The sequence below is a fragment of the Embiotoca jacksoni genome, unplaced genomic scaffold (assembly GCF_022577435.1).
Source record: "Embiotoca jacksoni isolate LCO1_2020_lvr unplaced genomic scaffold, fEmbJac1.0.p SCAF_11, whole genome shotgun sequence".
NCBI classification, from domain to species: domain Eukaryota; kingdom Metazoa; phylum Chordata; class Actinopteri; family Embiotocidae; genus Embiotoca; species Embiotoca jacksoni.
Genome location: NW_027185241.1, coordinates 5,823,636 through 5,836,476, shown reverse-complemented (window position 1 = coordinate 5,836,476; position 12,841 = coordinate 5,823,636). Strand labels below are relative to the sequence as shown.

The window sequence follows — 12,841 nt, the reverse complement described above, 5'->3', positions numbered from 1 at the left end:
ACACGTAGCATGTTTCACAACAGATACATACTGAAAACAAGAGGTTTAATATAAATAAGTTTCAATATAATGAACCTCTGAGCTTAGGTTTATGTGGAAGTTAGTCACTAGTGAGTATCAGAGACAGTGCTCCTATTCTTTTGGATATGCATAGATCAACAGGAGAGACAGAATACAAACATACAAGAAAGGTTACATACAGTCACAGAACCAGCGTTTTTGCATGTTTCGGGAAGAGTGTAATTTACATTCCTGCATACTTTCCATTCAGGTGAACTAAACTAACGTCCGTGTAGCCGCCGACTTTCATTCATGACAGAGAAGTGAAACATTGATTCAACAGGTAATCCATCACAATGCACTTTGATTTGTGTCAGCTTCACTGCTGTGTGGAGTCAAATATATTATCACACAACAATAATAAAAACAGAAAGAGATTAGATGTGCACTGTGATGGACTACTGATCTTTTTTTGTATACTAAAGCTAAACGAAAGGCAAAAAAGAAAAATAATGTCTGGAGAGTCTTGAACGGTAAATGTATAAAAACATGCAGAGACACTGGCGCAGTCCTTCAATGCCTCACCAGGTGATGCCTTCATGGTACCTGTGCCTGGTTGAGCACACGCAAAGACAAACAGTGCTGACACATCTAACATCTGCAGTGCATAGATGGATAACAAAGACGAAGGAAGAGATGGCGCAGCTTCATGACTGATTAACTTTGACATTACCGCTGTACGTGCAGCACAATGATCCTCAGTTCCACCCTTTTCATCTCGATGGTTTAGTGATCAAAGTTATTCAGTTACCATTACTGTAGATGTTTTTCATGCACAAATACGACCTGCAAATTTCCATTCAGTCACATGTAACAGCTAAAGCATCAACCCACATTTGCCTCAAACTTGCATCTTTGATGCCATAGATGCCCCCCCCCAGTGTGAAAATCAAAAGGTACCAAGAGTAGGGAGGACACCGCAGGTACATGGGTGATATGAGGCCGACAGCTGTTACAATCAAACAGTTCTTCATTTTAGGAGTAACCGCCCGCCTCTGCTTCTCTTTGGAATTTCCTCTGTGTGTCTGTGTACATATGAAATGTATTTTAGTGCATTCCCTGAGGAAATTTCTAAAAACGAGGTGGTTGTCTTTTTTCCCAGAGGCGTTTTTTTCCCCCTTGCTATGCAAAAGTACATCCTGTCCCAAGGCATCTCATTTTTTGGGGTTGTCGGAGTTCAGCCATGAGCCGTCCTCCTCCACCTCCCGCCTGACGACGAGGAGCATCTCTGCCACGTCCTGAGAAAGCTGTTCGCTGAGAAATGTACTGAAAGAGGCCAACGACAACAAAAAGGAGAGACGAGGTTAGAAGAGCACAGACACAGACTGTGGGTTTATTAATACAATGCAGTGTCCTGACACAAACGGTGAAGTAACACTCATGTGACCACCATATGGGATGACTCATTCACTCAGACCGAGTCCAAGCAGCAACACAGAAGCCAAGTTTTGATGTGATTCAGAGCCCAGGAATCATTGTTGAGTTGTAAATGTCTTACCATAGTTCTGCTTCGCCCCCGATGCAGACTGGACTCTTCAGTTTGGAGTCCAGGTTGTAGTATTGTCCGTTAACTTGCCGAACTGCGAGCCAGTGCCGCCGCCGGAGTGGGAGGGACACGATCCCGAGGGACACTCGAGAGGGGACATTAAGAATAAAGCCCTGGACCTTTGACACACAAAGGCTCTCAACCGTCCTGCATTTTTGAAAAGGCGAGAAAGAAAGCATTACACAAAACGTCCAACTTCAGATATTCTTTGTAGTCTCTGTTATGTTCAGGACATTTTTTTTTTACAATGAATGACCTCAACCTCGCTAAACCTACTTCCGCTGCACTTGCTAATCTAACAAAATAAAATCCTAATTTTAATGTGCAGATGGTAATGGAATGAGTAAAGAATGAGTCACCCTTCTTATTTACAGTGCAACATGCCCCGGGGTTGCGCTGCATGATGGTCTTTTGCTTGTGCAGAAATGAGTATCTCCGTGTCTAAATCTGAAAAGAAGCCTTTGTCCTTTGAATAAAATGGCACGACACTAAGAGCTGACGCTACTGATATTCTGAGTCATTTTAATCTTCCATCTCCAAACCAAACTTATTGATATTTTCATTTGAATGAAGGAGAAAGTCACTACAAACTGAAAAAGTCTTTTATATATTATATATTAATCAGAAAATGATGCCTTTCAGATTTACATTAAACATGTTTAAAAGTGACTCATCACACGGGGCTCAGTGCGTCTCACTCACCTGCGTTTGTCCCACCACACTGCGGCCAGGTCCCTGCTCTGTAGTGCCGCCATGATGACGTTGACGTCATAGTTTCCTGTGCCCAACACTGACCGATGGGGGTTCACCACACACTGTGGGGCCAGCCTGCAGAGAGGGACAGACAGTCTTTTAAATAAAAAGTCCACTTCATGTCTGGCAGAGCACAGTTATAAATCTTTCCAGTGGTGGGAACGTGTCTTCTTGTCACTCATTTAACTGGGCTGCAGTGTTTTTGGTCCGTGCTGCCCCTTGTTCAGATACGCGTTATTTGTTTGTCAAAAGCTACCAAGCTCATGACTCATGTTGTCTCATGTTCAGCTAATGGATAAAGACGTAAACAGCAGCCTCACTAAACACAATGCAGCACTGTTCTTTCCCCCTGAGGGTTAATCTGAATTTCATAACAGTGAGTTAATGTTTTACTTCACTGGAGGTGGTCTTTGTCTAAAAGCAAGAAATCCTAGAGTCAAAGTGTCATTTGATGAACTCATGTCGATTTTGTAAAGATAATTATTTTGCATTTTGGCTTCATTATACAGTTTAACAACAGGAATGATGGCAGGAGCGTGGGGAGATAGGAAGGGATATAAATATGGAACACAGGACAGAATCAAACCAGGGATGGTTGAAGTTTTAAATTTGCATTCCCACTCAAAACCTTACTAAGTGAGAATGTGTCTTATTTCTCTCGATTAAAACACTGTTAAAAATGTTATTGCTGTGTCTGAAACTAGGTTAACATGTGAACAACAACATAAACATGGGGATCACTGTAGTGGGCCGAAGCAGAATTAGAAGGATGCATGATATTGGACTCTTTTTGTGATGTCCAATTTGCTAGTGATTACAGCCCAACCAATATTGGCCTATCAAACATATCTAAATTTCTGTTATATATATATGAAAATGTTCCTTTACTGAACATATTTCAGAAAATTATGCTTGGAGTGAATTAGAAATTCCTATATTTCTGGGGTTTATTACAATTTTATTTCATATCTATGTAGAATAATTCACTGATCCCAGCGGGGACAATTAACTAAAATATCCTGCCTCCATCTTTGTCAAATGTGTTTAATGACCACATCTGAGGGATCATTGCAAAAATTACATAAATCTGGAAGAAAAAAAAAAAAGCCAATTGAATCCAATATTTCCACAATTATCCGCTCTGCCGGTCTTCGCTTCTGCAGATCACGCGGGTTGGCGGCCAGCAAAGACTGGAAATGATTTAGTTTTGTCCCCAGCAAACATTTGATCATTACAGGCAGCTTGAAAATCCGACATCTATTAAAAAAAAGATCTCAAATGCGCCTTTTGAAAACAACCTGCGTTACAGGCAAAACTAAAACATCTCCAGGGGACGTGTAGGAAATCAACTCAAGTCGTTCTGTCGCTGGACAGATTTGTTCAGCGTTTAAGAGATTTATGATTTGAATATTGTCATAGTCGATGCAAAAAAACACTCGCAGGTCTTTTGTACCTGTGGGCGCCGCCGACACCTCGCCACGACGTCTACCCTACCGTTTGCAGATGTCGTCGGCTGTCTCCTTGGTAAACACCCGCTCCTGGAGCACGTTGTTGAGCGCATGAATCGCGCATAGCTCCAATCGTTGCTTCTCATGAAACACTTCTCCTTCGCTCATACTAAACGCTGCAGACGACACAAACACACAAACACAAACACACAGTAAGAAACGTGAACTAACACGAGCCACGTTGCAGACGGCGAGCAGTTTTGCGGTCCGTCCAAGCTAGCGGTAACTTAAAGCGTTAGCATACCGTGACGGAGGCGAAACCGTGACACTGTTTACACTCTTTGTTTGGCTGCTGACAGTTTGGAAACCAGCGGCGAAGTGAGCCTATTATTAATCAACAATAGATAATAGAAGCTGCTGACCTGCTGATGAAGCGGATTCCCCGTTAAAAAAAAAAAAAAAAAAAAAAAAATGATGCTGGAGTCTGACAGCTACATCCAGAAAACAGGAAGCGGACTCGTTGTTTTTGTTGTTGTTGTTGTTGTTGTTGTTGCGCTACTGGTCACGCCTGTTTACGGTATTCAAAGCAGCATTAGAAATGCTTAATCATGATTCCTATAAACTTGTTACAAATAATTATAAGATTAAAAAAAAATACAGGTAACTTATCTCTTGGGTGACAGCAAACGTTTTCAACCCACCAGCTAATGACTATGACGCTGTGTTGAAGCGCCCCCTAGTGCTCAGCATGGCTATTGATGCTTTTAGTAAACACAAATATTATACAGATATAATACACTTTATGAGGTACCTAACTAAAATGGATTTATTCTGACCCAACAGCTCTTTAAATCTTACCCTAATTAATCCTTTTTTTTTTTTTTTTTTTTAAACTGCTGGGCTCTGTGGCTATTTTGGAGGATTTTTGACAGTGTTGAATTTGTACGACGTGAAACACAGTTTCAACACTTCTCTAAAACATTTTCAACCACTTTTACAAAAGAAATGTTTTATCTGAGAGTATTGTATTACACTGTTTTAGTTTTAGCTATTAATAAACTGTCAATTGGGTGTACACAGATGGGACGTTTTGGGGTGTAATGGACCGTAAACTCTCTTGGAAACCTCACAGCTCATATAGGCTATAAGTGTTACACTACTTCTTTTTTTTTTCCATCCTCAGGATAAAAATCAAACAAATTACTGTGAAAAAAAAAATATCAAAGGAACACACTAATTTACCACTAAGATAGTAAAATAAAACACATTTAAAGTGTAAAAGACAACAAAAAGAGAATTTAACTTATATTTATGATGGAAAGATTCTTTTGTTTTTTTTTTCCTTTTTATGTACATGTTATGTTATACTTTGTATAAACAGGAGGGATATGATGGAAAGGAAAGATTTGTCTCTTCCTCTTGTTTGCATTGTGGCTCCGGAAAGTCTGAGGCCCCGAAAAGTTTCCTTTGTTTTCTGTCTTATTTGCAAGTGATTCTTTCCGCATCTAATTGACTACTATCTTGTGACCTACAACCAACTCTGTATTACCATACAAAAGCAGGTACAAAGGGAATGGGGGTGATGGTCTACTGTTTGTCCCACTGTATAAAAGCTGACCTACGGAGGAGGGAAGGCCCCTTCTTTGCTGGACACCTCTCTTTGAGGGTTCCTACTTGCAAGAATAAATGTCCGATGTGTTTGATTTTGAACCAAGCCTCTTGAGTAATTTTTCCAACAATTTAACATTGACTCAATGTATGTCCCTCTCAATTCAGGCAAGGTACCATCATTACCATAAATTTGAAAGTTTCATTTAAATAAAGAAACTGTAAACTTTCAGCTATTGAGTGAAAAAAAACACATTGATCGAACAACAGCATTGTTCATTATTTTCAGGGTATATAATGACACAAAAAAGTAAAACCCACTATGATACATAGTTTAAAGATTATCTATCTACCCTAAAAGTCTTAAACAGCAGGTAAAAGGAGTTTAATCAGTACATTGTTGAAAATTAGTCTTCACTTGTGAGAGACGAGGACACAAAGATGACATGACTGTCTGCTTTATATGCATATTAAGGTGGGGGGGGGGTGTTGTATACCTTATATATGCAGTTATCCTGATCCATGATATTGGAATAAGTTTTATTTTTTCCTTCAGTATCGGTATGACATGAATATAGGGCCCTAAATGCAATCCTGTCATGTTAAAATGATATGGCATGCTTGTCGTCCCCTCGACAAGACAAAAACTTCAATATTTTAAAAGTGGCTGAAAAGTTAAAAGTTAATCTATGATAGAAGAACCTCAATATTTGATCCAGATAAGAGGATAGAAAATTGGCACCACTTATTTTGCAGGTGGCAGCACTTCCTCAGAGCACATTCATCTTAAGAGCATTTATGGCCCAGATTTGTATGCATAAATCTCTTCAGAATGAGCACTTTTAGTTGTGTTTGGTTAAATGTCTGGTTTGTGTGTGTGTGTGTGTGTGTGTGTTAAATCATGACTAAGCGCTTGAATTACAGGGATAATTACTGTTATAAATCTACATATTTAAAAAAATACAAACATTATTTTTGTGTTTTGCAGTATTGGCAAGGACGTGCCAGTGACTCCTGCATCTTTTTGCCAGTTATGCACGACCACAACAGAAAATAGTCTGTGATGTACTCCCTCTTCTACTCTCAAATAAAGTACCCAAAATTGAGCTAAATTAAAAAATAATCCTTGTTTTGGTTATTAAGACAGCCACTTTATACCATAGATATATACATTTTTGCACATATAGGTAGGTAGGTAGGTAGGTAGGTAGGTAGGTAGTTACTTTATTAATCCCAGAGGGGAAATTTTTTCGCTACAGCAGCATACAGAAGCAATAAGATAATAATAGAATAATAGAAAAGCAATAAAATAGCAGTAAAATATACATGGTGATACTGGTGCTGCACAGGCCTATGTAGGTTTTTATGTGATCTGATATTCAACAAAAACTTACAACATACCATGTTCTAGTCATTGTGTGAGAAAACATCTTGAGTTAAACTGGATGTTTCCATTTTATAAGGAGAAATCCGCTGTTGTTTGTTTGCACTGTGGGAGTAAAGTGTTGCTATGTTTAACTGAGTGAGAGAATATTTTGTTTGTTTCCCATTTTTTTGGTGTGTTTTAGCTACTGCTGTAAATGTGTGCCTGCCTTTGTTTTCTCTACAGAGCTGTGTCTGCTTTTGGTGGCTTTGTTCACAGTTGGCATATGGATGTTTTTAGATAAGATGCAGTATTGAATTCAGCTCTGTCTGTATCAGTCTCAGTCTGCTGATCAAATACTGTTCTACTGAGTACTGATTGATCTTCCACTGACAGATAGATGTGATCGGCAGTGGGTGTTTTTTTTTTTTTTTTGTGCTCGTGCATCTTAATTGTTTTTCACATAACACTTCTATCCTTTCGGTATCGATCGGGGGTGTGAGTTTTTTAAACGGACCTATCGCTGAATAGTCTCAGCCATGTTTTTGAATCTGTGTGTCCGATTGGCCTTCGGATCGTGACGCAACGATAATACCGCATCGTGATTGGATCAAGTTTTCTGACGTACCGCATCGCTAAGATGCCCATTGGTCAGTGGCAGCAGGTTAAACCGAGGATCGTATTTTTGTTCCTGTGTCAACGTAAAGAAGAAAAGAGCAGTAACCTGTGAGACCCGGCTAAGTTTTCATCAAAGATAGTTTTTTGAAGACGTCAACAGAAAAGGCTCCTCACATCGGACACCAGCCTGACACCCATCGCCGTTGCAGATCTCCCTTTTTGAAGATGGTAAGGACGGATGACCGAGGTTATTGCTAATGGCTAACGGTAGTAGCTGCTAGCTTCATTACGATGTTCAGCGGTCGATGTTTTTTTTTATTATTATTTTGCGTTGTGTCTATTTGCTGGAGTTTCGGGTGTTTATCAAGACTAAACATCTGTATTTGTTTAATTTAATAAGCACTTTTGTTATAATTAATCACAATCGCAATATTTAAAGCTGCTCGGCGGCTTTAAAGAGTAACTGACTGAAGCTAGGGCTAGTAATGCTAACGTTAAAGTTAACGTTATCTGCCGGCTGGACCTTATTATTGTGTTGTTTTCTGCCTTTCGTGGTTTTTGGAAATGTCTGATAAAACTTGCATTCGGTGAATGAAATTACGAGTTATTTGACTTCCACAAGGACGATAATGCGGTGGGAGAAGTGATGGCTGAGCTGTGAAACTTTACAGCTCAAGATTTGTTATTCTTAAAATGCTTGTGAATTTAATGACGAGCAAGAACCGAGGAGGGTCTAAAGAACTAGAAAGAGTAATTAAACATGGAAAACGTCCGTATGTGGTTACAAAAAAAAAAAAGAAAAATCAAGAGAAAAGGGATCTGAAGTGATGCTAATGGTGTTTTGTTTCTTAAACTGAATGGCTCCTGTTTGATGTGATCTTTACTGTTGAAAAAGCAACACATCGAAGAGTAGATATCAATAAAACCACGAACACTGGTTTGCTTTTGTGTTAACAAAATGAATTCGTAGTTATACAAGAAAAGCATTTGGCTTTTTGAAGCTGATGAGTCCTATTCCGCATTTTCACAGACTTCATATTTTACACGTGTTCAAAATGCAGGTACAAAATAGTTCTGCTTGTCCTCAAGAAATATACAAACAACACCCACTGACATGGTGTATATACTTTTGTCAGTTATATTATGTGTTTCTTTTCTTTAGAAAAAAATAGATAACAGTTGTCAGATATTGACTATTAAAATTGTGTGCATGGTTTGGAAGCATTTGTTGGTGAGTTTCAACATACTACGCACGGTTTGTAGATGGGTGCTTTTTAACTAGTTTCTGTTCTGGTCATCTTCATTTTCACACGTTAGTAAGCTGTGTCTATTAGTAAAGCAACTTCATCATTTCACTCAACATTGTTCAAATACTCGCACGAGGCGATATGTCAATATTTGATCACATCATGATATGGCTTAATTTTTGTCTTTTCCTACTTTTTAAGGTGGCTTTTCAATAAAATGATATCATTTTTGGAACTTACCAGACTCTTGTGACTCTTCTACTATTTGTCTTCACCCATTTGGAAATTATGTCACTGATGGTTATTTATTAATAATCTCAATTTGGAAATATTATGTAAAAACACCAAAAGTCATCCTTACGATATTGTTGCAATATCTATATCGAGCTATTTGGTCAAAAATATTGTCATATTTTATTTTGTCCATGTCGCCCAGCCTTACAGACACCCCCCCCCCACCCCCACCCCCTGTTTGTTGGTGTTTGTTCATGATTTAAAAAAATGGAGTTGGCTAAACCATTGTCATGTCTCTCTCCAGAACTCCAATGTGGAGAATTTGCCCCCTCATGTTCTTCGCTTGGTCTACAAAGAGGTTTCAGCTTTAGCAGCAGACCCGCCTGAGGGTATCAAGATTTATCCCAGCGAAGAAGATATAACTGAACTTCACACAGCCATTGAAGGACCAGGTAAGGATTGCAATGTGATGTTGTGCAAAGCCAACGTTGGCTATAAGATCCTTAGCTGGAAATTAATCACATAGATAGGAACTCTGTATTGACTTTTATACACTTTTTAGGGATAAGACCGTGTATGATGCTGTACTGTCACTTTTCATAAAAACATCTAAAACCTTGGTTCAATAAAATTACTATGAGGTCAAGACAACGTGGAGTTTAACATTTCATAAATTGGACATGCAAATTGTCAGGGAGCAATCACAACTCTTGAGTCGACTCCGTTAAAGATAAACTTAAAATTAAGGAACAATTTCTAGATGATTTCATCATTTCCACTGTCAAGTAGCTAATGTGGGATTTATTTTCCATAAAGTAAAAGTTATTGAGTTAAAAAACATCCCGTGAAATCCTTCCCTTTTTAATTCAGTTTTTTTTTTTTTTTTTAACTAGGAGCTTACTTTAGTCAGCTTGCTAACGTGCTGCTTATGAGGGTTTCTGCTATACCATTATAGCACATTGGTGCAGCACTGAATTTGTTTTTTTGCAGCACCTAAACCACTGTAGCTTCACTATAAGCTTTGTTTTACTAACAGTCAGTGATCGTTATTTTCATGGCAAACAGTGCTTCTTTTTAAAAAAAAAAATTATAAACACTGTAATGATAATACTCCAAAATTACCTGAAAATTCATAGCTTATAGTCAAATAACTGCTCACCAACCCCCACTACTGCCATAACACCTAAGCCCTCCAGAAACCGAGGGAAAACCCTGCTTATGGTTTATTGTGTATTCTTAATTACAACTGTTTGTGTTGCGTCTGCATCATACTTGTAGTCTAGAGTGTATTAGCTGCCCAAATGCTGCACATTCAGCTTGATAATATAATATTTGACATTGGAGAGAGATTCCACTTGATGACCAACCTATTCTTTCCAGCTTGAGATAATAACAGCTCGGACCTGTTGACCTCTCTGTTGTGATGGCTAAACAGAGACAGTTGTCTGCTCCATGACGTTTAGGTATTTGGTGCTTGACTATCCAATCTTTTGCATCATTTACTCATGAAGATAACTCATGAAGAGGTGCTTTACAGCACCAGTTATACAAAGTAGACATCGGTTTTTTTCCATGGCCTCTTGAAAATATATATTTCTGTACAATGGCTTAAGATATGGATTTTGTGGGTGATGTTAGTGTCACGTGAGACACACAACCCACTTGAACCCTATCTTGTGCTCATTGCTTCAGCCCTTGTTATTTTTAAGGAGGCCTTGAAGAGCAAGACACTCATCTATACTTTTAACTCCGCCACAGAGTGCCTTCTCTACATCGCTTTAATTTATGAAAACTGAAACTAATATTCGTATCAAATATCAGATAATTTATTCATCATGTTCAAGTGGCAATAAAGTACATTTCATAAGGTCACGTTCGTTTAAGTGCATGTGACAGTTTTTATCATTTTGAATTTGAACTAATGTGATGTGTGACTGACTGAATCTTTTCTGTTTTTCTCAGTTGACTCAGTTGCAGCTCTGTGACCCTGTTTTTTTTTTTTTTTAATGCATCAAGTTTGGCACAGTCAGGACATACTGTTCATGTGATGAATTCTTTATACTTTGACAGAGGGAACTCCATTTGCTGGTGGCATTTTCCGAATGCGTCTGGTCCTCGGGAAGGATTTCCCTGCTGTTCCACCCAAGGGGTATTTCCTGACCAAGATTTTTCACCCCAACGTGGGGCACAAGGGAGAGATCTGTGTCAACGTGTTGAAGAGGGACTGGAAGGCAGAGCTCGGCCTCAGACATGTCTTGCTTGTAAGACGGACCATCAGTCTTTTGTTGTTCTGAGCATCACTTTTGTTGCTTTCACTGTTTTACACATTTCTATATCTTTTTCTTTACTTCCCTGCAGACGATCAAGTGTCTTCTCATCCATCCGAACCCGGAATCGGCTCTGAACGAAGAGGCCGGGCGCCTGCTGTTAGAGGACTATGCAGAATACGAGTCCCGCGCCCGTCTGCTCACAGAGATCCACGCCATGGGCGGGCCCGGCGGCACCTCTGGGGCACCTCAGGACCCTAACGACGGCCCGCAGCCGAAGAAGCACGCGGGTGACCCTACGAAGAGAGCGGGGCCTAGTGCAGCAGCCGTGCCAGCAGCTCTGGGTAACGGAGCTAACGGAGCCAGTACCACCAGCATCAATAGCAACAGTAGTAGTAGTAGCACTAATAATGTAGCAGGGAAAAAGAAAGCAGATAAAAAGCGAGCATTGAGGCGACTTTAATACATCAGCAAAATTCTCAGTGGGTGTGTGTGAATGTATGTGTGTGAGTGCGAGAGTGTAAATATAAATATTGAAGTGTGATGATGAAGTTTTTGTTTCCTTTTTCTGACTCTTTTTACCCCCGATCCAGACTGTCCACTTTGTACTCATACCTTTCCCTTTGTCTCGCCACCATTTTTGCTCGTCGTGTTGGCGTTACAGGTTTGTTAATTATTTACATCCCTAAAGACGTGATGAAAAATATTTGTTCCTCTTCGTAAAGGAAAGATTCACTTTCAATGGGAAAATCATGCCATCAATTGTGTTTTTCCTTTGGCCTGTTCTGAATGAATGACACACCATGGGTGCAAAACATGGCCTCTAACATCTGTCTGTTAATGAGACAAAACTCATCTTGTCTCAGACCTTAGATCAGCTCTTTTCAAAGTGTTTCTTGGTAAATGCTGCTGTGATGGTACCGTGTACTGCACAGCTCTGCTCAGTCTGGAATCTCAACCAGGATGTTACTTTAAATACTTTAAAGCCAGGTTTTCAAATTGAGCTCAAAGGAAATAATGAAAGAAGTCGCTACAAAGATTATGCAAGGTTCACCATTGGGAGAGAAATGAAAACATCTTTTTTAAATTGTATTTTTCATATTGTGATCTGAATGAAGTAAAGGAATGGATAAAAGTGAGCAGTGGAGTACAAGAAGTTTTTGTTTTTTTCTAAAATTCTTTCAGCGTCCAGTATTTTCAAAAGTTTTTAATCGACATGTCCATATTCAGCTGTCTTTGTGGTCGTGTGTGAAGATGTAGATCAGAGGCTGTAAGGGAACAGGGTAGGTTGCCAGACAACTTTTATAAAAAAAAAAAAAATAATAATAATCTGTTCTCTGTATTGAGCATACTATGGTGTGACTCTTCAACTACCCCTGCTTCATTACAAAGCAGTGTGTGCTCTCAAATACCCAGCTCTCCGAGCAGCCATGTGGGTACCAGAGAAGACATCGGTAGGAAAACCTCCACGTTTGATAGAATTTGTCTCCCCACCCGCCACACCTGGCAGGGTTTCTTGGGCAGGTTTTCTCTCTGTTCTAAATGCAAGCGGGGCCTACATTTCCCAAGGAAACACATTGAAGCGCTGTCTTAATCTGGGTGGAAAAGGTGCCTCTGAAACTCCTGTTATTTGTGCAGACTGTTGGCTGGATATTTTGTGTCCATTTTAAATTATTTGAATTAATAAAACATTGAAA

The 12,841-nt window shown here is 39.4% G+C and overlaps 2 protein-coding genes across 3 annotated transcripts; one reads left to right on the top strand and one right to left on the bottom strand.

The window, feature by feature from the left end:
* Positions 1-26: 26 nt before the first annotated feature.
* On the bottom strand, positions 27-4,491 carry josd2 (Josephin domain containing 2). 2 transcript variants are annotated; one of them, XM_069142634.1, is made up of 5 exons: positions 4,230-4,491; positions 3,854-3,983; positions 2,309-2,434; positions 1,559-1,753; positions 27-1,326 (listed from the first exon to the last, which is right to left on the bottom strand). In XM_069142634.1, exons 2-5 carry the CDS (start codon positions 3,973-3,975, stop codon positions 1,215-1,217), a joined length of 555 nt encoding a protein of 184 aa, XP_068998735.1. In that variant the 5' UTR covers positions 3,976-3,983; positions 4,230-4,491; the 3' UTR covers positions 27-1,214. The 2 variants fall into 2 exon arrangements, with proteins under 2 accessions (XP_068998735.1, XP_068998736.1); XM_069142635.1 differs by lacking the exon at positions 4,230-4,491 and adding an exon at positions 4,112-4,128.
* Positions 4,492-7,463: 2,972 nt separating this feature from the next.
* On the top strand, positions 7,464-12,841 carry ube2s (ubiquitin-conjugating enzyme E2S). Its single transcript, XM_069142627.1, has 4 exons — positions 7,464-7,624; positions 9,182-9,329; positions 10,948-11,138; positions 11,236-12,841. Exons 1-4 carry the CDS (start codon positions 7,622-7,624, stop codon positions 11,605-11,607), a joined length of 714 nt encoding a protein of 237 aa, XP_068998728.1. The 5' UTR covers positions 7,464-7,621; the 3' UTR covers positions 11,608-12,841.

What these genes read in the sequence shown, in the direction of transcription:
- josd2 (XM_069142634.1), bottom strand. Translation starts at nt 3,975, where the DNA reads ATGAGCGAAGGAGAAGTGTTTCATGAGAAGCAACGATTGGAGCTATGC. An exon ending in GCCGACGACATCTGCAAACG is followed by an intron (nt 2,435 to 3,853) that starts GTAGGGTAGACG and finishes CCCTCTCTGCAG; the next exon opens with GCTGGCCCCACAGTGTGTGG. An exon ending in GGGGGCGAAGCAGAACTATG is followed by an intron (nt 1,327 to 1,558) that starts GTAAGACATTTA and finishes GGCCTCTTTCAG; the next exon opens with TACATTTCTCAGCGAACAGC.
- ube2s (XM_069142627.1), top strand. An exon ending in CACAGCCATTGAAGGACCAG is followed by an intron (nt 9,330 to 10,947) that starts GTAAGGATTGCA and finishes ATACTTTGACAG; the next exon opens with AGGGAACTCCATTTGCTGGT. An exon ending in GCCTCAGACATGTCTTGCTT is followed by an intron (nt 11,139 to 11,235) that starts GTAAGACGGACC and finishes ACTTCCCTGCAG; the next exon opens with ACGATCAAGTGTCTTCTCAT.